This window comes from Enhydra lutris, unplaced genomic scaffold (assembly GCF_002288905.1).
Source record: "Enhydra lutris kenyoni isolate GAN:26980312 unplaced genomic scaffold, ASM228890v2 scaffoldscaffold38, whole genome shotgun sequence".
In the NCBI taxonomy this organism is placed as follows: domain Eukaryota; kingdom Metazoa; phylum Chordata; class Mammalia; order Carnivora; family Mustelidae; genus Enhydra; species Enhydra lutris.
The window spans coordinates 7,959,065-7,986,843 of NW_019154122.1; the positions used below are offsets into that span (position 1 = coordinate 7,959,065).

The 27,779-nt window shown below is 47.5% G+C and overlaps 1 protein-coding gene across 2 annotated transcripts in view; it reads left to right on the forward strand.

The window, feature by feature from the left end:
• The first annotated feature begins 575 nt into the window (after positions 1-575).
• LOC111154638 (succinate dehydrogenase complex iron sulfur subunit B) overlaps positions 576-27,779 on the forward strand; it is a 30,519-nt gene continuing 3,315 nt past the window's right edge. The window contains exons 1-6 of one of the 2 annotated variants that reach the window (XM_022514389.1): positions 576-801; positions 11,384-11,517; positions 19,640-19,725; positions 22,638-22,774; positions 23,388-23,504; positions 26,262-26,363. In XM_022514389.1, coding sequence (XP_022370097.1) covers positions 730-801; positions 11,384-11,517; positions 19,640-19,725; positions 22,638-22,774; positions 23,388-23,504; positions 26,262-26,363 — 648 coding nt within the window. In that variant the 5' untranslated portion in view covers positions 576-729. The remainder of the gene's footprint in view (positions 802-11,383; positions 11,518-19,639; positions 19,726-22,637; positions 22,775-23,387; positions 23,505-26,261; positions 26,364-27,779) is intronic. The other variant, XM_022514390.1, reaches the window with a different exon arrangement.

Sequence of the window (27,779 nt, forward strand, 5' to 3'; positions counted from 1 at the left end):
TGGATGCGTGGGTGGGTGGACGATGGGAGGGTGGATGGATGGACGGATGGATGGATGCTTGGGTGGATGGATGGATGGGAGGGTGGATGGATGGGTGGGTGGATGGATGGATGGATGGACGGATGGGGGAGGTGAATGGATGGATGGATGCGTGGGTGGGTGGGTGGATGACCCATCATCTTTGACATCCCCTCGTTTCCTTCAACAACCCTCCCAGTTTGCCTGGGACTGAGGAGTCGGGATGCAGGACTCTCCGGATGCAGAAATCGGGACAGTCTCGGGCAAACACACTGTGTCTGACCACTGTCTGACTAAAGCCGATAAGCTCATCACTAAGAGATGAGTGGTATCCCTGACAATTCTTCAGGAAGGAAGGAGGCTAACATGGGGATGGGACTCAGATCGGAAGGCTCCTCCCCACCCCACGGTCTTAGCCCGGGTCCTTACAACACCCTCCCTTCCAGACTCCGCCCCCTTCTGCGAAGGTCACCTTAGGAAGGCGGGAGGCCAAGTGGGCATGCGCCGCGCACGCACAACTGCGCATGCTCGCGTTTTCTTTCTCCGCCTTCCCTCCTCCCATTCGGGAAACCGGAACCGCCTCCCACTCGGCGGCTCCAGCGCAGCTAGCGGGTCCTGGGTGGACGCCGGCTGGGCGCCGCGGTGCTCGGCGGGACGACTGCGGAGAGCGACCTCGGGGTTAAGGGGTGGGGCACGACGTCAGAAGCCAAGATGGCGGCGGTGGTCGGAGTCTCCTTGAAACGCCGGTTCCCGGCTGCAGCCCTTGGCGTAGCCTCCTTGCAGGTGAGGTGCGGGGCGGGAGGGAGAGGGCAGGCAGGAGAGTGATGGAGGCGGCCTGTTGCTCAGGGGGCCGTGGAGGAGGCCGAGGGAACACAGCGCAAGGCCTCAGGGAAGGGGAGGACCCGCTCCCGCTGCGTAGTGCTCGGGTCTGGGCATGGAGCATCCCTGTCCGTTATCCTTCTGCGCCTCGCCGCAGCCTGGGAGGTTATCAGGGCGGAGACGGTTTTTTTAAAGATACGGGAAAATGGGGCGCCTGGGTGGCTCAGTGGGTTAAAGCCTCTGCTTTCGGCTCAGGTCATGATCCCAGGGTCCTGGGATCGAGCCCCGCATCGGGCTCTCTGCTCAGCAGGGAGCCTGCTTCCTCCTCTCTCTCTGCCTGCCTCTCTGCCTACTTGTGATCTCTGTCTGTCAAATAAATAAAATCTTTAAAAAAAAAATAAAATAAAGATACGGGAAAAAAGTTCGGAGAGGAGTCTCGAGTTGCCCAAGGTCACATGGCAAGCGAGTAACACTATTGGAGGCAGAATTATAATCCATACCTTTGGGCTCTAAGCTCTTTCTCTGTCTTCAAACTAGCCACTGTGGGAGAGACAGACCTGCGGGAGTGGGAGGGATGGGAACTGGGAAGGGAGGTCTCTCTCCAGCGTGCAAGATTGAGGGCTCAGTAAATAGGGACTGGGCCGGGATTGGGAAGGGAAGGGGAAGGGAGAAATGGAGGAAGATCACTGTCTCCTGAAGGATCTGGGCCCTTCCTCTGGTGGGGGGCTGCGGGAAAGACTGGGTGTCATCCTCTCAGTGTCTCTGTCTGTAAAGGGCATACAACAATACCGAGCGCGAGTTTTGGCATGGATCTCATAGGTACAGAGCTTGGCGCTGCCTTCCTGTATTTGTTTATATTACTCAGTGTGCAGTGGTACGTCTCCCCACACCCCCCCTTGTATGGTCAGGAAACCACACGCCTCTGATCTACGTTCTAAATGGGGCTGTTTGTAAGGGGGAGGGAAATTGCCATTGCACACATAAAGGACTAAAAATTTACACATTCCTTTCAAGTCTGTTTCCTCCTCTGGGCTCCTCAACAACCCCTGCAGGGTGAGTGATTAACAGTTCTTACCTCCTCAGTTTGAAAACTGAGGCCCCAGGAAGAAAATTTTTCTTGTTCAGAATATGATGGCCAAGAACTGATAGACCTAAATCCAGTTGTTGTTTTTTTGTTTTTAACATGATATGAGAAAAACTCCTAGCACAGATCTGGACACAGGTGAACCAAGAATTACTAGTTCCTCTCCCGTTCTTGCGCTTACATGAGGATATCTCTCCCTCTAAATACTGCTCTGGCCCTATCAGACAGTATATGTGTGGCCTGTCTTCTGGTACTAGCTCTTTCCAGTATGCTGGCTGTGAACTCAGACAAGTCATTTTATAGGCTCTCTGAAAAGGGGCGATAGGGAAGGAGGACTGCCTACCAGAGCCTCAAGTTCAAGTCCTCTGAGCGTTCAATTGATGACTAATAATGACCTTGTTTACCAGTTCCTTTTATAGTTGCTGAGCAAGCAATGAAGGTGTGAGAGCCCCACCAATGAGAAGAGTTCTAAGGTCCCTCTTACGTGAATGAGTGAGGAGAAGGCTAATTTCATAGGTCAGTTTCGTAATTCCAGGTGAGGCCGTTGCAGAGTTTCCTGAGGGCAGAGAAATTGAAGAGTCCCGCCTCTCCAGCTCTTAGGGATGTGCATTCGTTCCCATAAAAGCCACCTCAAAAGAATCCCATAATCAGGAGCACCTGGGTGGCTCAGTCGTTAAGTGTCTGCAGTTAGGAGGCGGTTTCTCCCTCTCCCTGCAACTCCTGCTTGTGCTCAGTTGTGCTCGCTCGCGCTCTCTCTGTCAAATAAATCTTCAAAAAAAAGAAAAGAAAAAAGAAATAATGAGCTTGGTGTATTATCTAAGGTGATACTCAGGTTCCCAGGACTCTTAAGATACAGAATTTCCCTTCTGAATATCTGCTCCTGTGAATCATAGTTCTTGCCTATAAGTGTTTGGCTGTAATGTATTGATTGTGTTGCCTTATTTCTTCATCTAGATTGTGAACAACGGTAGGGCAAGTGCCGCCTTCTCTCATTTGTGTACCTCATTGCGCTTAGCACTGGCAGGTCTTAGGATACCTGTCTGCCAATCGGAATGATACAGAAACTGGTGATATTACCAGTGTTGAAAAGCAGAAATTACATTACGGACTATGCTAGCCACTTGGCCCTCCAGTTTAATCTTACGAGGTAGATATTAATATTCCCTTCTCTTTATACAAAAGAGGAGATAGAATCAGAGAGGTTCAGTAATTTACCAAAGAGCACACAGCTACTAAGTGGTAGAGCTTGGATTTAAACCAGTGCCACTCACACATTTCGGAAACAAGCCTGCACCTTCTGTTTTACTCAGGCTTATGCAGACTTCTTTGCCTTCCTCCTCTCCCATTTCCACATCTTTCTTTTCCTACCTCCAAATCTTTGTCTGCTCTATTGAGCTCTAAGCCTGTTCCTAAGGAAGGTTTCCTAAAGAAATAACAAGCAGCCTTTAGCGTGATCCAGAATTCACCCTATTCATCCTCCTCAGTCTGGTTCAGTTGTTAATTGTCTTGGGACCTTCCTTAAATTAATTATAAACTATGGAGTTAATCTTATCTGAGATTTTCTAGAAGGCCGTGCTCAGCCCTGAATACTCAGTTTTATAGATCAAGGTAGAAATGCCTTTGAAGGATCTTCTTTGAGCTTGTAGTATAAATTGCTGGAGAGACCACAAGGAAAAAAAAAAAAACTTAAATTGCTCCCACCTCCCCACTTCTGCCCATGTATTCTCCTTTTCTTCATGTTACTGTGGGAGAATGAGCAGGACTCCTATGGCTAACCCTTCATTCGCGCTCTGTATCCCATTGCTTATTCAGAGGTAGTTCTCCAGTGAGTCCGCCCTTCCCTCCACTGGCAGTGTTTCCCTCTCCATCAGATCAGCAGCACACAAGCATGCTATAATCTCTCCCATTGTTTAAAAAAAATAAATAAAAATCCAGCTACCACCCCATTTCCCTATTCATCTTTATACCATGTGGCTTGAGCCAGAAACTGGAGTCGTCCTTGCTCTTTGCCACACTCTCATATCCAGTCTCTGAGGAGCTCTTGTCAGTTCTTTCTTAAAACCTATTCAAAACTTGGGGCACCTGGGTGGCTCAGTGGATTAAGGCCTCTGCCTTCAGCTCAGGTCATGGTCTCAGGGTTCTGAGATCGAGCCCCACGTCGGGCTCTCTGCTCGGTGGGGAGCTTGCTTCCTCCTCTCTCTCTGCCTGCCTTTCTGTCTACTTGTGGTCTCTGTCAAATAAATAAATAAAAATCTTTAAAAAAAAAAAAAAAACTTATTCAAAACTTTACCACTTCCTGCCATCCACAGCCACCAACCTGGTTCAAGCCATTGTCATCTTATAGCTGATGACTGATTACTGCAATTCTTACCTAGTTTTTTTGCTTTCGTCTTTGATTGATTTTCATAACAGAAGCCAAAATGATCCTTTCAAAACTTAAGTCTGACTTTGTCACTCCTCTGCTCAAAATCTTCAGTAGTTCTCGTCTTACTCAGTGTAAAAGCAAAAACCCTTACAAGGCCAGGGCACCTGGCTGGCTCAGTCGGTAGAGCATGCCACTCTTGATCTCGGGGTCATTTGGACCTAGAGCTTACTTAATTAAAAAAAAGTGGGGAGCACTTGGGTGGCTCAGGTTAGTTGAGCCTTGGACTCTTCGTTTCAGCTCAGGTCATGATCCCAGGGTCATGAGATGGAGCCCACATGGGGCTCTGCCCTCAGCGTGGAGTCTGCTTGAGGTTTTCTCCCCTCTGCCTCTCACTACACATTCTCTCTCTTTCTCTAAAATAAATAAATAAAACCTTTAAAAATAATGTATGTACTCCAAAGTTTGAATCTCAAATATACAACCTCCACCAAGTACATTTAAAGAAATTTGCTAGGGGCGCCTGGCTGGCTGGCTCAGTCAGTAGAGCGTGTGGTTTTTGATCTCAGGGTCATGAGTTCGAACCCCATTATGGGCATAGAGAAACAAAACAAAACAAACAAAAAAAAAACAAACAAGACTTTAGAAGGTCCTTTGTGATCTGGCTCTCCTGGTAACTTCCTAATTCCCTTCGCCATTCCTGCCCCTCTCCCTCACTCCGTTCCCAACTACATTGACGGCCTTGGTGCTCCTCAGACACATGCCCACCCCAAGAGTGTCCCCTTTGCCCAGTTTGCTCTTGCCCTAGGTACAGGCATGGCTTGCTTGCTCACCTCTTTCAGATGTTGCTCAACTGTCACCTTTTTAATGAAGCCTTCTCTGGCCACCCCATTTAGAATTGTAGAATTACAGCTAGGACCCCCATTCCCTCCTTTTTATTGTCCCCTACCACCCCCCCATTGCACGTACCCCCAGAGCCCACATACTGTCAATGTTATTTGTGTGTGCCTCCGGCCCCTGCAAGCTCCGTGAGGATCAGAATGTGTGTGGATTTTGCCCTTGATCCCCAAGGCCTAGAACAGTCCCTGGAACATGGAAGCCACTCTGTAATTATTTATTGAGCAAATAAACAAATGAATAGGTCTGGGCCAGCTACTACCTAAGAACTTGCTAATTGTATGAGTTGAGTGTTCTTAGATTTGTTTGTGAAGACAGATTATCTTTTCTTCGTGCTGTTCTAGTTCAGATTCGCTTTTTCGCCACAGACAGAATGGGTGTAGGGTGGAACTTTGGAGTCGAAGGACCTGTGTTTGCATCCTGGTTCTTTTGTTGTGTGATTTTTTACTTTCATTTTTTAACTGAGAATAATAAAATTTCTGTTGTCGAGATGTGGTAAAGATTAGAGACAATTTCGTACAACACTTCACGCATGGTAAGGGCTCAGGGAATCGAAGCTCCCCCACCGCCCTTCTCCTAGGATACCCATGTAACAAATTTTTAAGATTTCTCTGTTGCACGAATTTATTTGTTCTTATCGCAGCGGCCATATTCCACCATTCCTTCACTATAGAACCACAACCTCCTCTGGTAGTTTTGATTTCCGTACCTTCTCTCCTTCCTCTTGGCCCTCCCCCCCCTTATCCTACTGAGTGTTGTATAAAATATACAAAACGAGTTTAAATTAGTTTAGAAAAAATCAGTAACACTTTGGGATACCCCAAAACTTATGTTGGGACTCATTGCCTTATGGTAGTACTCTGTTTTGATGCCCCCCCACCCCCCACGCATTGTTTTTGTCTCACATAATTTGTAGGATAAGAATTTAAATGATCTGCAAAAAAAAAGAAAAAAAAAAAAACCCCTAATTACATTGGGGAAGATCTGCATGAGCAAGTCAAGGTGAGGACCTGTGGCCGGTAATGGCGGTCACCTTTGATAAGCCTTTGTGGGAGTAAGACTGAGTTTCCTGGGACTGGATGACTTTGCCCCCTGACAGAACTACTAAAGCAGCCTTCACAGCCATGGAGCTGGAGTTGGCAACTCCAAAGTCCCAGCTTCTTTTGAAAGTCCAAGCTTTACTAATGTTTTGCCCCCCTCCCCCCCCAAAAAAAGAGTTCTGTGTTTTAAAGGCATTTTGTCCCTCTTTCTCCCACCACCTACCACAGGGAGGGCAGCCACCCACGTCACTGTCACACAGCCCAAGTTACCTTCCTGGGCATTTATCCCAGAGAAATGGAAACATGTTCACAAATACTCATTGTAACTTCATTCGTGTACCCAAAAACCGGAAACAACCCAAATGCCCTTCAGTGGGAGAATGGCTACACCAACGGGAGTCCATCATACCATGAAACGCTCCTCAGTAGTAAAAAGAAACACTACTTGGATGAATCTCCAGAGAATTATGTTGAATAAAGAAAAGCCAATCCCAAAGGTTTACATACTAGATGATCCCATTTATATATAACATTCTTGCAATGACAAAATTACAGGAATGGAGACCGATGAGTGATGGCTAGGGGTTAAGGAGTAAGGGAGGGAGGCCTGAGGGCTGTGGGTGTGGCTTTGAGAGAGCAGTCCTGGGGGTCTTTGTGGGGATGGGAATGCTCTGTGTGTATCAGCGTCGATGTTCTGGTGGTGGGTTGTGCTGTAGTTTGGGGCAGTGTCGTCATGAGGGAAATTGAGTAAAGGATTTGAGAGATCTCATCATTTCTTAGAAACGCATGTGATTCTGTATCTCAAAATGAAAAGTTCAGTTTTTTTAAAAAAGCAACAAATTCTGGACATACACAACACTGAATTAATCCCAGAAGCATTATGTCGAGCGAAAGAAGCTAGACCCAAGATTCTCTGATTGCATTGATGTGAAATTCTGTAACAGGCAAATCTGTAGTGATAGAAAGCACATCAGTTACAAGGGATAGGGTAGGGCACTGATTATAACGGAAAACTAGAGAACTTTCTGGATGGAAATGTTCTGTCATAATTACGGTAGGAGTTATACCACTTCGTTAAAACTCATCAAACTATACACTTAAAATGGTGAAATTTATTGTAATGAGTTATACCTCATTAAATCTAACCAAAACAAGGTGGGAGCACTAAGCAAGCAGAAAGCTGCTGGAATAAGTATCTCAAGTGATCTTTTTACTTCCTCCACTTTGTCTTACATGCCACAGGGTGGCGCTAACCACATGTTCTGCCGTTTTACAAAATGGAGTGGGGGGGCAGGGGGCGGGTGCCTGGCTGGCTCATTCGCTAGAGGGAGTGACCCTTGATCTCCAGGTTGTGAGTTCAAGCCCCATGTAGAGCTTAAAAGTAAATAAACTAGAACGGACTAGAAGAGAATCCTGCCTTTAATTCTTTAAAAAGAGGGGAGAGGGAGAAGATGGAGTCCCTAATGGAAGACGTTCAGTTGTAAAAATGACTTTCCTTTTACTGCTGATCCGAGTCAGGTCGGTGATAAATGAAAATACTACTTTTATCTTCACTTTCATTCTCATATTTTCTCTGTGTTTCCTTTTCTCATACTGAGAGCTGATGTTTATATTTTCAGCCTCACCTAATTCAGGACACTTTTTTGCCAGTAGGTAAGACCATCACATTTCTTGTAGTTACACAGTTAACCTTCCCAGTTTCATCTTTTTTTTACCAGCTTATAAGAGAACTAGCTGGCCTGGGAGATAGTCTGCGTGTGTCTACATACAAACCAGGGGGCTCAGCTGCTGGTTGCTCTTTGGACTGATAGGATCTGATGACCGACCCCCCACCCCCCAACCTCGCTGCCTCGTAGTAGGGCCCAGGGGACTTGCCTGGTGTCCTCCACTTGGATGAGTTTCAAGGGCTATGCGGTGGGGACAGCATGTTTGTATTAGTCTAATGCTCAAGTTTTTCTTTTTTCTTTTTTCCTTTTTTAAATTTAAGTTCCAGTACATAATTTTTTGTATTTTTCTTCAGTTATTCCTAACCATAAACTGAACTGCCGTACGCAAAGACCTGGACCAGGCATGCTGGGAGATGTAAAATGTAACCTGTTCCATGCTGTGAATGGTTAATTTTATGTGTCAGCTGGGCCACAGGGTGCCCAGGTAGTTGGTCCAACATTCTGGGTATTTCTGTGACGGTGTTTTTGGATGAGTTTAACATTTAAATTAATAGACCTGGGTGGCTCAGGTCATAGTCTCGGGGTCCTGGGTTTGAGCCCCACATCAGGCTCCCTGCTCAGTGGGGAGCCTGCTTCTCCCTCTCCCTCTGCTGCTCCTTCTCCCTTTGCCCTCTAATTCTGCACTCTTTCTCTCTCAAATAACTAAAAATCCTCCTTAATGTGGGTGAGCCTTATCCAATCAGTTGAGGACATAAGTAGAACAAAAGGCTCCTCTTCCTCCAAATAAGGAATTTCTCCTGCCTGATTGCTTTCCAGCTGAATATCAACTCTTCTTGGGTCTTAAACCTGCTGGCCTTTGAGCTAGAACCGTATCATCGGCTTTCCTGGCTCAACATGGGCCTTCAGGCTCTGGCTGGATTTACATCTTTGGCTCTCCTGGGTCTCCAGCTTGCCAGCTACAGCTCTTGGCACTTGCTATCCTCCATAATCATGAACCAATTCCTTATAATAAAATCTCTTCTTATAAATATGTATAAGTATGTATATATTTTTTCATACATATATAGACATGTATATGTATATATAAATACACATACTTCTGATTCTATTAGGAGAACTCTAGTATACATACCCTCAAAGAATTTAAGACATAAAAAGAAGACAGAACTGAGAAGAGACCTGCAAATATTCACAGATAAGTAGGCTAGTGTAGTATTTAAGAACCTGGGTCCTGGAGTCAGACAGGCAGACTTGGGTTCCAGTCATGGCCGCTCTCATCAGCTCATCATAAATAGTGGCTTTAAAAATGAGGCAGGGGGCGCCTGGGTGGCTCAGTGGGTTAAGCCGCTGCCTTCAGCTCAGGTCATGATCTCAGGGTCCTGGGATCAAGCCCCGCATCCGGCTCTCTGCTCAGTGGGGAGCCTGCTTCCCCCTCTCTCTCTGCCTGCCTCTCTGCCCACTTGTGATCTCTCTGTCAAATGAATAAAATCTTTAAAAAAAAAAAAAAGGGAATATGAATTTAAATACAAAATTTTTGAGCAGTAGCACCCTTTTGGCAAGTGTGTTTGTAGGAAAAAGCTGTTCTGGTGAAGGAAGGAAGGAGTCAGACCAGGCCTCTTCACCTGACCCTCTCGTAGCCGTCCCTGCAGTGGCACTCCAGGGTTCTGGGCTCTTGGTGTGAGAGCCGCTGGCAGAGACGGAATGTCCAGGAGATGGAATAGAATTATCCTAGAGAACAGGACTTAGCTGTTTGTTAGTTCCCTAAATGTGTTCCCTTCTTTCCTGTGCCCTGAATGTTTGTGTTTCCCCCAGAATTCATACCTGGAAACCCAGCCCCCACTGTGATGGTGCTTGAAGATGGAGCCTGTGAGAGGGCATTAGGGTTAGATGAGGTTATGAGGATGGGGCCCTTAGGAGAGGACTGGCGCCCTTAAAAAAGAGGAAAAGACAAGATCTCTCTGCCACATGAGGACACGGCAAGAAAGCAGCCATCTGTAAACCAAGAAGAGGGTCCTCACCAGACACCAAGTCTGCCTGACACCTTGACCTTGGACTTCCCAGCCTCCAGATCTGTGAGAAACAAGTGTTGTTTAAGCCGCCCAGGCTTCGGCATCTTGTCACAGCAGCCCAGACTGACGAGGACACCTAATCTAAAAGCACTAGCATCTCATTTTGACAACTCCAGTAGCTTTCTGCTGGTTTCTCTACGTGTTGTCTGACAGTTCTTCCTTCAAGCCAGGGATAGTCTTCTCAGAAATAAACATGATTATGTCTCCCACGTGATCGTTTGTGCTGGTCTCTCGCTCTTAGCATAAAATCAAAATCTTGACCTGCTCACATCTGCCACCACCATCCTTACCCTCGCTCGGACTTCTCTCGGGTCTCCCAGATGTGCTGTGCTCTCCCCCATCCGGGCCTCCACACATGTTGTTCCCTCCGTTTATACACCCCACTCCTTCCCCTGATCCCTACTCGTCAGGCCATGGCTTGAATATCCCTTATGGGGACTTCCCCAGTCTCATCCTAGCACAAGTCTACTGTGTTCTTCCCTCTTTATACTGTATTATAAATACTTAATTTCTCTCTTGCTGGAGCTTCTGGGTGGCTCAGTCAGTTGAGCATCTGTCTTCCGCTCAGGTCATGATTCCAGGGTCCTGGGATCGAGCCCTGTATCAGGCTCCTTGCTAAGCAGGGAGTCTACTTCTCCCTCTCCTCCATGCTGCTCTCCGGCTTGTGCAGTCCCTAGCGTGTGCACACGCGCACTCGCTCGCTCTCTTTGTCAAATAAATAAATTTCTTTCTTGCTCATACAGAGTAGATTCTGTGAGGGCAAAGACGGTTTCATTATGTGCTACTTCACCAGCCCCCAGCACCTTGTCTGGTATGTGCTAGGTGCTTATTAGTATTTATTGGATTATCAAATGACTCACTGCCTTTCTCAGGAAGACTCTTATCAGGAGGCACCTTGGTGGCTCAGTCCATTAGGTGTCCAACTTGATTGTCCAACTTGATTCCGGCTCAGCTTGTGGTCTCCGGGTTACCGATCAGAGCTCAGCTTTGGGCTCTGTGCTCAGAGGGGGAGTTTGCTTTAGGCTCTCCCTCTGCCCCTACCCCTCTGTGCACACAGGTGCTCCCACTCTAAAATAAATAAATCTTTAAAAAAAAAAAAGGGGGGGGGGGGGCCCGGGGGGCGCAGTGGGTAAAGCCCCTCTGTCTTCAGCTCAGGTCATGATCTCAGGGTCCTGGGATCGAGTCCCCCATCGGGCTCTCTGCTCAGCAGGGAGCCTGCCTCCTCCTCTCTCTCTGCCTGCCTCTCTGCCTACTCGTGATCTGTCTGTCAAATAAATTTAAAAAAAAAAAAAAATTAAAAAAAAAAAAAGAAACACTGTGTGTCAGTCATGGGTGGGCTTGGATCCAGTGTGGAAGTTCATAGTGCCAGCTACACACAGGATTTATCTTGCAATTTTAATATTTTTTTTCCTTTCTGAATTTTTCAGTTGCAGGCCTGCCGGGGGGCCCAGACAGCTGCCGCTACAGCTCCCCGAATCAAGAAATTTGCCATCTACCGATGGGACCCAGACAAGACTGGAGATAAACCCCGTATGCAAACTTACGAAATTGATTTGAATAAGTGAGTATCTGTGGGAGAGCTAGGTATTTGATAAATGGAAGTGAACTCTTGATCTGATTGAGGGACATGCTTTTCGCATCCTTGGATGGTTTAAAAACAGATCATTCGGTGGTCTGGAATTAATCATCTCTTTTTCAAATAAGAATGAGGTATGTATCTGATTCAGAAAGATAACCGGGGACTCCTGGGTGTTTCAGTCAATTAAGCATTTGACTCTTGGTTTCAGCTTTGGTCTTGATCTCAGGGTTTGGAGTTCAACCCCCCATGTTGGGCTCTACTCTGGGCTTGGAGCCTACTTAAAAAGAAAAAATTAATACCAAGAACAACAACTTTTTGAAAAATTTCTTTCCTTTCCCCAAATCGGAGGATGACTAACTCCTAGGATTACTGGTAGAGCGGGTAGACACCACAAATTTGGCTGGAATGGTGATAGGACAAGAGAGGGATATAGTTAAAATATTAACAACAATTTGTACCTCTATTATTTTTTCAATTTCTGTCCCATCAAAGTACCACAAACAGGCGCCTGGGTGGCTCAGTTGGTTAAGCAACTGCCTTCCGCTCGGGTCATGATCCCGGAATCCAGGGATCAAGTCCCACATTGGGCTCCCAGCTCCATGAGGAGATGAGGAGTCTGCTTCTCCCTCTGACCTTCTCCCCTCTCATTCTCTCTCTCACTCTCTATCAGATAAATAAATAAAATCTTCAAAGTGCCACAAACTTAGTGGCTTAAAACCGCATGGATTTATTATCTCCCAGTTGTGCAGGTTAGAAGTCTGGTGAAGGTTTCATCAGACTAAAATCAAGGTGTCTGCAGGCCGTGTTCCTTTCTGGAGACTATTTTTTTGGGCTGTTGGCAGAATTCAGTTCCTTACCATTGCAAAAGCGAGGTGCTGTTTCTTCATTGGCTGTAAGCTCAGGGCTACTTCCAGCTTTTAGGCGTCTTTGCTCTGTGGCTCATAGTCTGGCCTCCAGAGGCCCCAACAGCAGCTTGAGTCCTTCCTCTGTCTCTGAGGCACTGTCTTTTATCGGTTTCCACCCTGAAGGATCTCCACAGGTAGCCAAAGGGAAGGAAGGGGAGTGAGTTGGGGCTCAAGCTTCCCACTGGGCCCCCCCACCCAGCCCCCCCTCCTCTCCCCAGCATAACCAGAACTTCTCTATTTTATGATCTCTTTCATTTGTCAGTTAATAAGTATTTTATTTCTGTTGAACAAAAGCTTCTGTGGTGCCAGAAAATGGTTTGAAAACAAATTCTATCAACACTTTCTTTGACTCTGTATCAACACATAAGTTCTTGATATATAACCTTGTCAAGCAGACAATTACCAAATACTCAGCAATCAAAAACCGTATGTAAAATTCAAAGAAAAGGAAATTATACAGGGCACATTTTTTTTTTTTTAAGATCTTTATTTATTTATTTGACAAAGCGAGCACACCACGGGGAGGGGCAGAGAGGGAGAAGCAGCCTCCCCGCTGGGCAGGGAGCCCGACATGGGGCTCAGTCCCAGGCCCCTGAGATGATTACATGAGCCAAAGGCAGACGTTTAACTGACTGAGCCACGCAGTTTTCCCCCCCAGTGCCCCCCCCCGCCCCTAATACAATAAAACTAAAAATTCACATCAGAAGCAAAAGACTCTGAACTACTTGAAAATTAGAAAGCACTCTTTTAAATAACTGCTTTATTAAAGAATAATGTAAAATATTGTTAGCTGCTTGGAAAATAAAAGCATTGCAAATCAAAACTTACAGAATGAGGCTAAAACTGGAAGAGTTAAATTCATTAGTAATTTTTAATGATAAAAAAAAAATTTTTTTAAAGATTTTAAAGATCACAAGTAGGCGGAGGAGCGGGGTGGGAGCCTGCTCCCGGTTGAGCAGAGAACCCGATGCAGGGCTCGATCCCAGGACCCTGAGACCATGACCTGGGCCAGAGGCAGATGCTTAACCCACTGAGCCACCCAAATGCCCCAAATGATAAAATTTTAAAGAGGAATTACATTCACTCCCAATCAGAGTAGAGTAGCTTTCATCAGATTGCCCTTTCCCAGACAGTAGCTGTAAACTTTGGAAAACTTCGGACAAAACATGAGAAGTAATGACCTGTGGGGCACAGGAGAATAACCGTCACGGGCAGGTACTGGGAGGGCAGGCCATTGGTGCTTGGAAGAACAGAATGCTGCTGGGCAGATGAACAGGTTTTTGGGTGCTCCTTCCTGAGGGCAGACCCCAGTTGATGTGTAGGTACAAGAGCAAAAATTAAACCAGACTTAATGACTGAAAAACGGGAAGGTACACTGTATGGCTACCACAGCAACCAGAAAATGGGGCGGAGGGGGGCTGATTCTATTTATGGACTCTGTCCAAGTTGGGAGTTCAGCCCATGTTAATTGTTGCTTAAAAAAAAAAAAATTGGGAGGCACCTGGGTGGCTCAGTTGGTTAAGCAGCTGACTCTCAATTTCAGTTCAGGTCATGATCTTGAGGATGTGGAATCAAGCCCCATGTCAGCCTCCACGCTCTGCAGAGTCCCCTTGAGATGCTCTCTTCTCTGCTGCTCCCCCTGCTCTTGGGTGCCTGCTATAAATAAGTAAACAATCAGGGGCAGGGCGCCTGGGTGGCTCAGTGGGTTAAGCCTCTGCCTTCAGCTCAGGTTGTGATCTCAGGGTCCTAGGATTGAGCCCTACATCGGGCTCTCTGCTCAGCGGGGAGCCTGTTCCCCCTCCTCCTCTCTGCCTGCCTCTCTGCCTACTTGTGCTCTCTCTCTCTGTCAAATAAATAAAATCTTCAAAAAAAAATAAAACCAATCGGGGCCATCTGGCTGGCTCAGTAGATCGTGCAGCTCTTGATCTCTGGGTTGTGACTTCAAGCCCTGCATTGGGCATGGAACCTACTTAAATTAAAAAATATTTTAAAAATCAGTACTCTCCAGAGAGACCGTAAAATCCAGAGTTGCTACATCATGTTATTCACAAGGTCTAACGTACAGTGCAGCATCACTAATCATACCAGGAACAGTGAGACGGGACCCAAACTCAAGTGGAAAGACAAGCAGTAGAGGCCGCCCAGCCTTGAAATAATCCAGTTACTGGAATTAGCATTTGTGGATTTTAAGTAGTTACACCTATGTTCACAGATTAAAGGGAAAGGTGCTCATGAGAGATAGGAAGTCTTAGCCTGGAAACAAAAACTTAAAAAAAAAAAAAAAAGAACCTTACTGATCTATGGAATGATATCAGAAGGTCTCATATACATAATTGGAGTCCCAGGAGGAGTGGAGAGAGAGAATAGGCAAAAAATACTTGAATAACTAATGGCCAAGAATTCCCCCCCAAGCTGGTGAAAGACATGATTGACATATTTAAGAAGTTTGGTGAACCCCAAGCAGGGTAAATACAAAGAAAACTACCTCCAGGAACATCATAGTCAAATTCCTGAAGTTCGAAATAGCAAAGAGAACATCTTGAAGGCAGGAAGGGGAAAACATGTTACATCTGGGAAATAGTACAAATGGTGGTTTACTCTCCTCAAAAATAGTAGACACCAAAAGGCAATGAAATGACATCTCTAAACTACTTCGAAAAAACACTTACCAACCAGAATTCTGTACTCAACAAAATGATGAAGACATTTTCGGATAACAAAAAAATAAAAGCATTCATAGCCAGAATACCTGTACTACATGAAATGCTAGGAGTTACTTAGGCTAAAGGAGCTTGGTTCTTCAGAAAAGAATGAAAATCACTAGTTACAGTAAATTAAAAAACATTTCTCTGCTTTCATTAAAGTATATATAGGACTGTTTAAAGCAGAATTACAGTATCGTGTAGCATACACCTTATACAGGTATAATACGTATGAGAACTAGCGTACGGGCTGGGAACAGGTTGACCTATAAGGTTGGAAGGTCTTACATGTAAAGGTACAATATTAACTAAGTAGATCAAAAAGTTAAGGATGCACATTAGAATTCTAAAGTAACCATTTTGTTTTTAATCCGGAGAGAGCAAGCTATAAAGCCAATTTATAAATTATATGGAATTCCAAAAATATCTACTCACTCTAAAAATATTACTTAGGAGAGCCTGAGTGGCTCGTTTGAACATCTGACTCTTGGTTTTGGCTCACATCCTGATCTCAGGGTCCTGGGATCCAGCCTCACAAGGCTGGGAGTCGGCTTGAGGATTCCACTCCCTCCCCCTCCTTCCCCTCCTCCCCCTCACATGCACATGCTCGCTCCCTAAAATAAATCTTTTTAAAAAATAAAATACTACTTAAAAGAAGTCAGGAAAGAAAGAACGGGAAAAGAAAGATGTTGAGACAACGAGAGACCCAAATCCAACCACATCAATAATCCTACCCATGCAAAGGCAGTAAACACTCCAATTAAAAGGCAAAGATTGTCCGATAAAAACCAAAACCCAGTTTCATGCTGCTTACAAGAAATGCGCTTTAAATATTGTTAAAAACAAAATTCAGCTAAGTAAATTTTAAAGATGTACTGGCTTTGTTTAACCATTCCTGGATCCGGCAGCATCCAGTCTAGCAGGTGGAAAGGTGCTCCAAGGGGCCTGGGATGGCTTAGTTAAGCATCGAAATCTTGATCTCAGGGTTCTGGTTGGAGCCTACTTGAAAGAAAAGAAAAGAAAAAGGAGTTCCCCAGAGCTGCACAAAATGAAAGATTTATAGGCAGACAGGAGGGGAAGAAAGAACAAAGCGTATTGGTTGTGTATGGCCTTGTGGTCAAAGAATATGCTCTAGGGGCGCCTGGGTGGCTCAGTGGGTTAAGCCTCTGGCTTCGGCTCAGGTCATGATCTCAGGGTTCTGGGATCGAGTCCCACATCGGGCTCTCTGCTCAGTGGGGAGCCTGCTTCCCCCTCTGCCTGCCTCTCTGCCTGCTTGTGATTTCTGTCAAATAAATAAAATCTTTAAAATACATATATATATACACTCTAGAAGATCACAGTTTTTTGGAGCCTAGATTTGTTTTGGGGCCCAGTTATCACAGTGACTGTGGCATGCAGTCGTCTTTGTTATTCTAACAATTAACTGGGCCCTAAAACAAATCTCAGTATGTTCCAGAAAATTGGCATCTTCTAGAGTGTATTCTTTGACCACAGTGAAATTCAAATAGAAAGCAGTAACAGTAGGACATGTGAGGGAGACAAGGGCCTTTAAAATATGATGCCGTGGGGCACCTGGGTGGTTCAGTGGGTTAAAGCCTCTGCCTTCAGCTCGGGTCATGATCCCCAGGGTCCTGGAGCCCCACATTGGACCTTCTGCTCAGCAGGGAGCCTGCTTCCTCCTCTCTCTCTGCCTGCTTCTGATCTATCAAATAAATAAAATCTTTTTTAAAAAAATAAAATATGATGCAGGGGCGTCTGGGAGGCTCAGCCCGTTTAGCATCTGACTCTTGGATTCAGCTCAGGTCATGATCTCAGGGTCCTGGGATGGAGCCCCGTTGGGCTCCATGCAGGGCATGGAACCGCTTTAGATTCTGTCCCTCTGCCCCCGCCATTCCCATACATATATATATTTAGAGATGTAAAAGCTAGGAGAAAATTCTGTGTATTCATGAAACCTCAGGAAGGGGTGTGGTCTTCTTAGATTTAAAAGTGATAGTATCCTAAGAGGAAGAGGTAGTCAGTTTAACAATGTAAGCATTTAAATCTGTGTTTTGAAAAATTGCTTTTTTCAAATTGGGTAATTTGAAAATTGGGTAATTCCACTATCCAAATTAGAACTCAAGTAGCCAGTTGCTGGTTGAGGGCTGTGTGAGGGAGGGGGAGGGTTAGCATCAGATATAACAGATTTGTGGTATATATTTTGGTCTTGTCCAGGCTTTCTGGCTCCTAAAACCCTTGTAAATCCTAAGAAATAAGAGCTACAAGGTCAGGGGTGCCTGATGGCTCCGTGGGTTGAGCCTTTGCCTTCGGCTCAGGTCAAGATCTCAGGGTCCTGAGATCAAGCCCCGCGCTCGGCAGGGGACCTGCTTCGCTCTCTCTGACTGCCTCTGCGTACTTGTGATCTCTCTCTCTCTCTCTCTCTCTCTCTCTGTCAAATAAATAAATAAATCTTTTTTCTTTTTCTTTTTTCTTTCTTTTTTTTTTTTTAAGAGCTACAAGGTCATCTTGTATTATTATAATTTGGTTTTGCTCCCAGTTCCTGAAATAGCTCTGGATAAATAATAAAGGTAAAGTGGGTGGTCCTTTGTTATTCCTAACAAGCCCCTTTTGGCCATTGGCATTTATGTTAATGAGGTGGTTTCTGGAAATCTAGATAATCTCCTACTTCAGTGGGAGGAACCAATCCTGTCAGGAAGTTTGGATCCCTCAGCCCTACCCCTCGACCTGGGAAGAGGGAGAAGTTAAAGGTCGAATCACTTAAACCAATAGCCATTACTCAGTCGTGCTGAGGCACTGAAACATTCCTAAAGTTCATGGAGTGTGGGGTTCAGAGAGCTTGGGTGGGTGAACTCGTGGAGTTGTAGGGAGAGGGCGTGGCTCTGTGCATCTCTTCCATTTGGCTGTTCTACTAAATCATAGTCCAGTAAGTTAACTGTTCTCTGAGTTGTGTGAGCCTCTGTAGCAATTACCAAACCCAAGGAAGGGATCGTGAGAATATCTGATTTGTAGCCAGCCATTTGGAGCACAGGGGACAGCCTGGACTTGGGAGAGTCTGAGTAGAGATCTGACACTGTCTCCATGTCGATGGCGGCAGACTGAGTTCCAATGTGGGACACCCAGCTCGTGTTGCAAGGTTGCTCGGTTCCAGAAGCTACACATTTGGTGACCATGAGTATCTAGTGAGGTATCGGGGTGAGCAGGTGAAAGGTTCACAGCTTTGAAAAAAATGCCTTTAAAAAAACATTCCCAGATCTCGTAAGTAGAGGGGCAGAGAACACAGTGGACAGTTTCCGGCATTGGTTGACTAGAAGGAATACGCCACGCGGCGTGGATTTTCATGTGTTCTGTTCTCTGGTGCGCCTCCAGCATCCCAACCAGAGCCTGGCACAGAGCAGACTTTCAGTTAACAGTGAGTGCAGAAAAATCTCTGATTTTATGACATTTTATGACATAATTCAATCTCCCATTAAAAACACTGACAACGGTCATACTTCTCCCTCCTCAAATATCAGAGGTTGTTAAGGTCACAGTTCCCAATCTTAGCTAAGATAGGGCTAGGGCGGAGGGTATTTGCGCATTGCTGATAGACTGCTAACAGCACAGTAGCTAATCTCATCCTGGTGGTGATCATTTCACAACAGACAAGCCCGGTTCTGTGCCACACTCTCCTGCTAAACACCTTAAATCCGCACCTTGGCCATGATATCATTAAAGCTAGGGAAAAGTCTGGGTCATGCTAAAGGCTGTTTGGGGAAGGGGGCGTGTGTTTTTAAATGCCATGCCTTGGGAAGTACACAGGGCAGCGGCCAGAAACAGGTTTGTTGAGCACTGGTCTGTGTGCCAGCTGCCATGAAAAGTGCAGCTTTTTAGTTATTTTTCTAACAAGCCTGTGACATAAAGATCAGTTCCATTTTACGGATAAGAAGCAGGCTCAGAGAGCTTGAGCCATTCCACAGAACTACACACTACAGGATAACAGTCGTGCTTAAACTGAGCAAATGGGGCAGGCGCTCCCTGCCTCATCTTCCTCCCGGGTCAGTTCACCTGTCGTAGTCCTGTGAGATGTAGCTGCTGCTCTCTGCTTTGTAGGTGGGGAGCTGAGGAGGAGGGGGTTTGCTGAGAACCTGGTGAGTGTCCAAGCCTGGACACTGCCCGGGCTCCTAGACGCCAGGCTTGCTCCGCAGCGTCCAGGCACAGTGCTGCGGCCCTTCTCCCCACCCCCCGCTCACTGCCCCCATGCAGGTGGACACTCGCAGTGCTGTCGAGTGGGAGACTGTCTCCTGTAGCTTTTCTTTTCCTAGAAATGCATAGGCGGTGTGACTCCGCCATGCTGAAAATGCAAAAGAATACACAAAGTGTGAAAAAATTTGTGCCCTGAGAAAACCAAATGGATGAGAAGAGCATCTACCGTGTGCAGCATCTCAGATCATACTGTACTGAAGCAGGGACCTTGAACTTGCGTCAGTACAACTGGGGTGTTCTCTTGTTTCCGGGCAGATGTGGTCCTATGGTGTTGGATGCTTTAATCAAGATTAAGAACGAAATTGATTCTACCTTGACCTTCCGAAGATCATGTAGAGAAGGTAAGCATTTCCTTCCTTGTTAGGCTTCAGAAGCTTGGGCTCTGGTTCCGGGGCCTGCCGCGACCGGCTGGCCTTCTGCCAGGGGACCTTGCTGGGTATCGCACTTCCCCTTTCCTTGGGTAAATGCACCAAAAATTCCAAGTGTCGTATGGGTTACGGTTTCTGAATTTCCTTCTCATCCGGAGCTTTATGTCACGTGGTTACTGCCTTTGTCATCCCCGTGAGCTGCCACACACTTTGGGGACAAGCTGCTCCCGCCTGCTGGCAGCCACCTGGGCACCCCTGCGGAGTTCATTCACGGGAGGGGGGGTGGGAGGAGACAGTGGAGAGTTTTTAGTTGGGGTGCAGTGCACCCCCCACAGGCTCCCAGCATTACGTGTACCATGTGTATAGAGCAGCTGCTCAGGAGCACCGTTCTGGGTGGGAACAGAGTTTCCCACGGTGTGCTGCTGGCGCCACAGGAGCCGAGTTCAGGCATGTTCACACCTGCGTTTTTCATGGTAATAGCTGCGTATTTAGGTGATGTGTTAGGAAAATATAATTACTAATGACCATGGAACAGTGATCTAGTTTTTTAATATAAGTTTAAGTAAAAATGAGTTGATTTTAAGAAAACTCGTAAATAATCCTTCAGCTGTGCTCGGACGTAGCAACAATCGCAGAGGGATGGCACAAGGGCTGACAGGTCCTGACGGCCATAGAGCCCCGTCAGTGTACCAGGCTCTGTTCTGTGCACTGGGCAGGGCTAGACCGGCACTATTAGCATTTGGGCCCAGGGAGGTTAAGGGACTCCAAAAAACACGCAGATAGTGAGGAGCCAGGAGTCAGCCAGAGTTGCCGGATTCCGGAATTGCACTCAGGCGGTACACTCTGCCGGCTCTCCAGGCTTGGAAAACCTGGGATCAAACCCAAACAGGGTCGCTTGAGCCACAACCAGTGGGGAGCTTCTTCCTGAAGTGACCTTCCAGAAAGGGAAAAATCACTATAGCTCTTGGCCCGTCACTTTTTGTCTGTGTTCTGCTGTACATTTCAAGTATTTCAGTCCTGCTAAGACATCTGCTTTGATTCAGCTAATTGTAGAGGATGGGCGTTAGTGTACCAAACGCTGACAGATAGTATGATAGTCGTGCTGAGTCCTGCTGTTAGGGAACGCTCTGCTGTAATTAAATACCAGCCTTCCCATGTACGTCCTGGCAACGTAGGAAATAGAGACGCTTTTCAGTAACCTTTCCCCATAAGACTTTTTCAGAGCCGAGAACGTAGGATGTGACCCATCTGGACAAAAAAGTATTAGGCAGAATGATACTGATTGCCGCTCCTTTTTATTCCCTCGTTGACTGTTAAGAGAATTTCCAGGGAGCCTTTTTCGGAGAAGGCTCATGGATTTATTTTTTTTTTTTTAAGATTTTATTTATTTAGGGGCGCCTGGGTGGCTCAGTGGGTTAAGCCGCTGCCTTCGGCTCAGGTCGTGATCTCGGGGTCCTGGGATCAAGTCCCGCATCGGGCTCTCTGCTTGGCGGGGAGCCTGCTTCCCTCCCTCTCTCTGCTTGCCTCTCTGTCTACTTGTGATCTCTCTCTGTCAAATAAATAAATAAAATATTAAAAAATAAAAAGATTTTATTTATTTATTTGACAGATCGAGATCATAAGTGGGCAGAGAGGCAGGCAGAGAGAGAGGAAGCAGGCTCCCTACTGAGCAGAGAGCCCGATGTGGGGCTCTATCCCAGGACCCTGGGATCATGACCGGAGCCGAAGGCAGAGGTTTTAACCCACTGAGCCACCCAGGCGCCCCTCACTGGATTTATTTTTTAAATTGTATTTGATTTCTTACAAGAGCATACTTCTCTGGTTGGATGCTGGGCACATGTAAATATTTTGATAGCATTCAGTCTCCTGGGAAACTTTAGGAGTATTTGCTTATGATGGGTCTTTGTTGTCTCTTACACGCTTATACTAAGATTTACAGGAGGGCTCCTGGGTGGCTCAGTCGGTTAAGCGTCTGCCAGTTCAGGTCACAATCTTAGGGTCCTGGGATCGAACCCCACATCGGGGCTTCCTGCTCAGCAGGGCATCTGCTTCTCACTCTCCCTCTGTGCTCTCCCTCTCTCTCTCTCTCAAATAAGTAAAATCTTTAAAAGAAAGAAAAAAAAAAAGATTTACAGAAGAAGAGGGGGTGGTCTTCCTAAAGTGACAGCCCAGTGCAGGTCTCACAAGTAATCACATCTGAAAAAACAGCTTCAGAAAAGTGAGTTCAGATTGCTTGGTCCTCTTTAAACTCTGAAATACCGAGGAACTTCCCATACACGGCACGGAAAGTGTCATTTTCAGGGTCCTTGGTCAGCACCTTATTTTTGCTTGGTTTGCTTTTCTTACACGTGAGTTCATTCTTCTCCCTGGCAAGGCAGTGTTCAGGCGGTCTATGTGGGTGTCGTGTCCCCAGGGCAGCCGCTGTGCTGCTAGTTCAGTGGGGACGATAGCGTAAGGGTTGTGTGTGGGTTATCTGTGTCCAGGCCTCAGCCGGAAGATGACCAGCACAGGCTCAATTTCCTTGTGGGTCCAGCCTGTCACAGTTTGAGGACCAATAACAGGGGCTTTTTAAAAAGGGGTTGGGGTGCTGATTTATTTCCGAAAATGCATGAGGACTGGCGTGGGAAGTCCGTGATGCCCACAGTGCCCCGGGCCCCTTCTGTCTCCAGTGATTCCACTGATGGGTTGCCTCCTGGTCACAAAATGGCATTTGGAGCTACAGTCATTAGATCTGTATTCCAAGAGGTAAGATGGAGAAGGAAAACGCCACGGGGCTCCTTGGCCACTGCTCCTGATAGTAGGGGAACGGCACTCCAGAAAAAGAGTTTGAAGCTGGACTGATGGGCCCTGGGTGAGGAAGTGCTAAATGCGTTCTCTCTTCTCAGGCATCTGTGGCTCTTGTGCCATGAACATCAACGGAGGCAACACTCTGGCTTGCACCCGAAGGATCGACACCAACCTCAGCAAAGTCTCAAAAATCTACCCTCTTCCACATATGTATGTGATAAAGGACCTTGTTCCTGTGAGTTTCTGCCTCCCCCCATCCCACTCTCCCCCCCACTCTCCCCACCCCATTTTTTATTTTGGGGGGAGAAGGGAAGAGGTGTGCGTGAGGGAGAGATATGTTACCATTCTCTAGGGCAGGCTTTCCTCCGGAGTTTCACGAAGGAATTTGAATGGTACAAGATAAACAGGCCTAGAAGATTCTCCAGCCTCTCATTGGAGAGGATTGTTGGGGAATAACAAGGCATAGGATTTTAGAGCTGGAACAGTCCTGGAATCAAGAATTTGGCTGTTAACTACAAAGAATTCATGTGGAAAATACCAGCGGGGGAAGGCACCAGTTGTTACACGTACTTCAGTCTCTGCCTCCCCGTGTGTGAGCACCTTCCCCGACAGGGCTGCGGGATTGTAAGGTTTCCCGAGTGGGTGGAGGAGAGATTGCCCAGAAGCGAATAACGCCTGTGACTGTTCTCCTCCTGTCATCTTCGCGTGGGTCCACGCCAGGGGCAGAGAGACCTCTGCTGGTGTGAGATGGGGAAATGGGCCGTGTCCCAGAAACAGGGTGAATACGAAAGCTGGGGAGTGATAGTAGACTCTGACCCTTCTTTTTGTCGTCTTCCTCTTAACCTTAGGACCTGAGCAACTTCTACGCTCAGTACAAATCCATCGAGCCTTATTTGAAGAAGAAGGACGAGTCCCAGGAGGGCAAGCAGCAGTATCTACAGTCCATAGAAGACCGTGAGAAACTGGTCATTAATCCCCATTTATTGTCTTGCCTTGCTAGGAAGTGTGGCTTGGGGTGATAGGGTGGGGAGTATCAGCACGGGACGCTGCAGACCATTTATGGAGTGTGTTCTGGAAAGGAACTGCAAGAGCATCTGTCTGAGGAGACACTGTCCTCGCAGGGCCGGGGGGGGGGGTCATGTGATCCCACAAGGGCCCCCAGTGGACCAGGGATCCGGCACACGGCTGCCCTGCCTAGAAGGGCAGATGATTACCATGTTGTAGGATGGTTGTTTCAGGGGAAACCTGTATGCAAATGATTGGGTCTTGCCAAGGCAACAGCTCTATCAGAGCTGCTCTTTAACAGAGTGGCCACGTCAGACACGTGCCGGCCCCTGGCAGTCGTGCTCCCAGCCTGTGTTACAGGTGGCCGCCAGTCGGGCACTGGAACCTTGCCGTTCTTTCCTAATGCCAAGTGTCCGGGGGATTGCTGGGTGGGGCGGTGACGGCCTGTCACTCTCTTGGCGCTCCGGTGTCCAGGCTGGGACGTCTTACAGTGAACATTCTCAGGTTTTTGGTCCGATTCTCTGGCCCTCCTCTGGAGAAGCCTCTGGTTTGCACCTGCAGTCCTGGCACTTCAGTGTGGGGAGGGAGCGGTGGGAGGGAGACCCAACAGATGGGTCCCAACAGTATGGACAGTGTGACTGCACGGGGCCAAGGGGACAGCATGTCTGCGCGTCCCGCGTTCCTCCGGGGTGGCGGCGGAGTCTTACTCCTTCCTGAGTCCCAAGGCCCTGGCGCGGGTTACTTATCGGTACGTGTTAGGCACGTGGATGAGTAAACGCCCTGTACCTTCTAGACGTCAGATGGTTGAGGCCCTCTCCTCTTCCCTATGGAATTAAGACAGGACAGTCCTCGTGTGAGTGCCCGGCGCTCTGGGTAGAGCGGTGCGGCGCAGGCAGCTTTCTCCTGTGTCGGGAGTCCCTTGTCCTCAGGACAGCGCTCTGCCTGGCAATCCTGACTCACACAGAGGGTGTGACTGCACAGGGCCGGCTTGGAACTGGTCTCTCTGGGCCACCTCACCCTCCTGCATTCCTCCGGTAGGCAACCCCAGCTAGGAACTGCCTCCTGGGTGTACGGTACTAAGGCGCGAAAAGTCTCCCTGAGCGCGTTTTCTACATGATCCAAGTTTACACCTTAAAATACCAAAAATTTGTTAAGCATTTTTCACTTCTTTAAATGAGTATGCTGAGCATAGCTTTTTCTCACAGTTTTAAAAGCCATAATGGTCGCTGTGGGTGATTGGAAAATACAAGTAACTATTTTTAAATATAAATAATCTAATATTCCAGCACCCAAAGATAATGTCCATGGACAACTACTTTTGTTTTTTTCTTTTATATGCTACATTTTTCTGTAGGTGGGATCAAATGTAAATATGCCTTTGTGTCCTGCCTTCACTTTCGTCACTGTGAGCATTTTCCCATGTTCTTTTTTTTTTTTTTTTTTTTTTTTTAAAGATTTTATTTATTTATTTGACAGACAGAGATCACAAGTAGGCAGAGAGGCAGGCAGAGAGCAAGGAGGAAGCAGGCTCCCTGCTGAGCAGAGAGCCCGATGCGGGGCTCGATCCCAGGACCCTGGGATCATGACCTGAGCCGAAGGCAGAGGCTTTAACCCACTGAGCCACCCAGGCGCCCCGCATTTTCCCATGTTCTTACGAATTCTTCATAAGCATTTGCCCAAACGTTGCTTTCTGCTACTTCAGTTGAATGCACTGTGCGTTACATAACGTCCACCTACTGTTGCACAGTGAAATTCTCTCCAGTTGCTCACTGTTACGAGTGAGGCTGGATAAACATCTTGATCTTTCAGGTTCTGGCCAAAAATGTGAGTTCCTTTTCTTGTTAATAGGTTTTTCTGTAAGTGGACCAAAGAACATGACTATCTTGAAGGCTCTTAAGCCTGGCGCCCTGTGCTTTCTGGACCAGCGGGGAAGTGTGCGCTCCCACGTGCTCTCTGAACAGAACAGAGATTTGTTAAAGGCGCGCGGCGACAGTCGTGGCTGTCAGCTATGCCACCTGCTGCGGTCACAGGTCCCTGTGCTCCTCTGTCTTGCTGCTTTTAATCAGTTTCTGGTCTTCACAAAGTTAGAAAGTCTGGTTTTTTAGAATTGGCTGGACAAATTGAGTCAGCATGGCGGGGTTCAAGTGCAAGGAGGTATTCCAGAGTCGGACCACCTGGGTCCCATCCTGCAAACCTGGGTGCTTGCAGCTGTGCAACCCCGGACCAGTGACCTAACCTGTCTGCGACTCCAGTAGTCCTCACGCCGTAGCATTGGGTTGTTGGGATGATCAAATGAGGGAAAGTGAGTATGGCACAGGGGGCTTATTTAAGATATCGTACCCGGGCAGAGACCAGGGTAGACTCCTCAGTGGCCCAGTATGCAGGTCCTTCCTCATTGCTCCTAACGAGCATTCTCGGTGGTAGGGTATTTGGGGTGGGTTGGTTGGTTTTTCATGGTTTTTTTTTAGACGATTGAGAGGTTAGTGTTTATTAGAGGGTAAGTGCCAGCTCTGGGTTCTAACCCAGCAGGCATGTATATTTCAGTTCCAAGACATTTTCCATGAACTTGATAATCTCCGCAAGCCACCCCTAAGACTTTGCCAGGGAAACTCACACAGGTGGGCACTTTGTTCGCGCCTCGACCCCAGCATCACGATCCGTCACCTGGAGACGTGGCCGTCTCGTGCGCATCCTGACTGCCCTTCCCCCGCACACAGGACGGGCTGTACGAGTGCATCCTCTGTGCCTGCTGCAGCACGAGCTGCCCCAGCTACTGGTGGAACGGAGACAAGTACCTGGGACCTGCGGTTCTCATGCAGGTAAGGCGCTCCCTCGCTGCCCTACGGGGACTTGACGCTGAGGCGGCCGCGGGCGTCTGGCTGGCGCCGTCGCCGGAGTGGCTGACTCTCGGCTTCAGCTCAGGTCCTGACCTCAGGGTCCCGAGAGCCAGCCCTGCCTCGGGCTCCACGCAGGGGGTGGAGTCTGCTTCTCTCCCTCTGCCCATCCTGTGTGTTCTCTCCCTCCCTCTCCATCCACCCCCAATAAATCTTTTTTTTTTTTTTTTAAGATTTTTTTTTTTTTTATTTATTTATTTGACAGAGAGAGATCACAAGTAGACGGAGAGGCAGGCAGAGGGGGGGGAGCAGGCTCCCTGCTGAGCAGAGAGCCCGATGCGGGACTCGATCCCAGGACCCTGAGATCATGACCTGAGCCGGAGGCAGCGGCTTAACCCACTGAGCCACCCAGGCGCCCCACCCCCAATAAATAAATCTTTAAAAAAAAAAAAAAAAAAATGAAGTCCAAGAGGACAGTATATTGTTGGAAACCAGGCGTTCCAGCGGGCATCCAGTACAACCAGGACTGTCTTCACTTGGCTTTCAGTAAATCTTCACCTGCAGGGGCACCTGGGTGGCTCAGTGGGTTAAAGCCTCTGCCTTCGGCTCGGGTCATGATCTCAGGGTCCTGGGATCGAGCCCCGCATCGGGCTCTCTGCTCCGCGGGGAGCCTGCTTCCTCCTCTCTCTCTGCCTGCCTTTCTGCCTACTTGTGATTTCTCTCTGTCAAATAAATAAAATCTTTAAAAAAAAAAAAAACTTCGCCCGCAAAATACCTCATTCTGTGTGCTGCGGGCTACCCCAAAGGGTGCTGGCATGCTTTTTGATAAAATAGGCCTTGCAGGTGTTTAAACGTATCCCCTGTGCAGCTGGCTCTTGTCTACCCACTCACCCACCGCCCCCCGCAGACCACATCTGTCGGGGGGTCACCCAGTGCCCTCGGACGGGGGTGTCTGACATGCAAGTGGGGGAGAGACATTTCTTGGAGGGGCGGCTTCCCAGCTCTAAGGCTGGAACTGGTTTCCAGGCTAATGAAAGCCTGGAGTCCTGGGCTTCGGGGTTATTTGGCAAGAAGGCAGCATTGCTTTTCCGTGCACGTGCGAACGTGTATAGTTCACTGCAGAGAAACTTTGCCTTCGTTCCCAGAAAGCTGTGCTTTTGCAATCTGTGGTCAGTGCTTTTCACAGATTCCCAGTTCCAAAAAGCAAGTTCTCATTTCTCATCCTCCCACAAAAAGGGAAGTTACAAGTTGTTTGACTGTATTAGCAGTATTGATTTCTGTCCACGCAAAACATCGAATAATGAGGCGCATGCACGGTGGGCCTCTGCCCCCCGCGCAGTGAGTTGCTGGGGAACGAGCAGCCCCCACTTCACTGCATGAGCAGCCCAGGCTGCCTTCGGC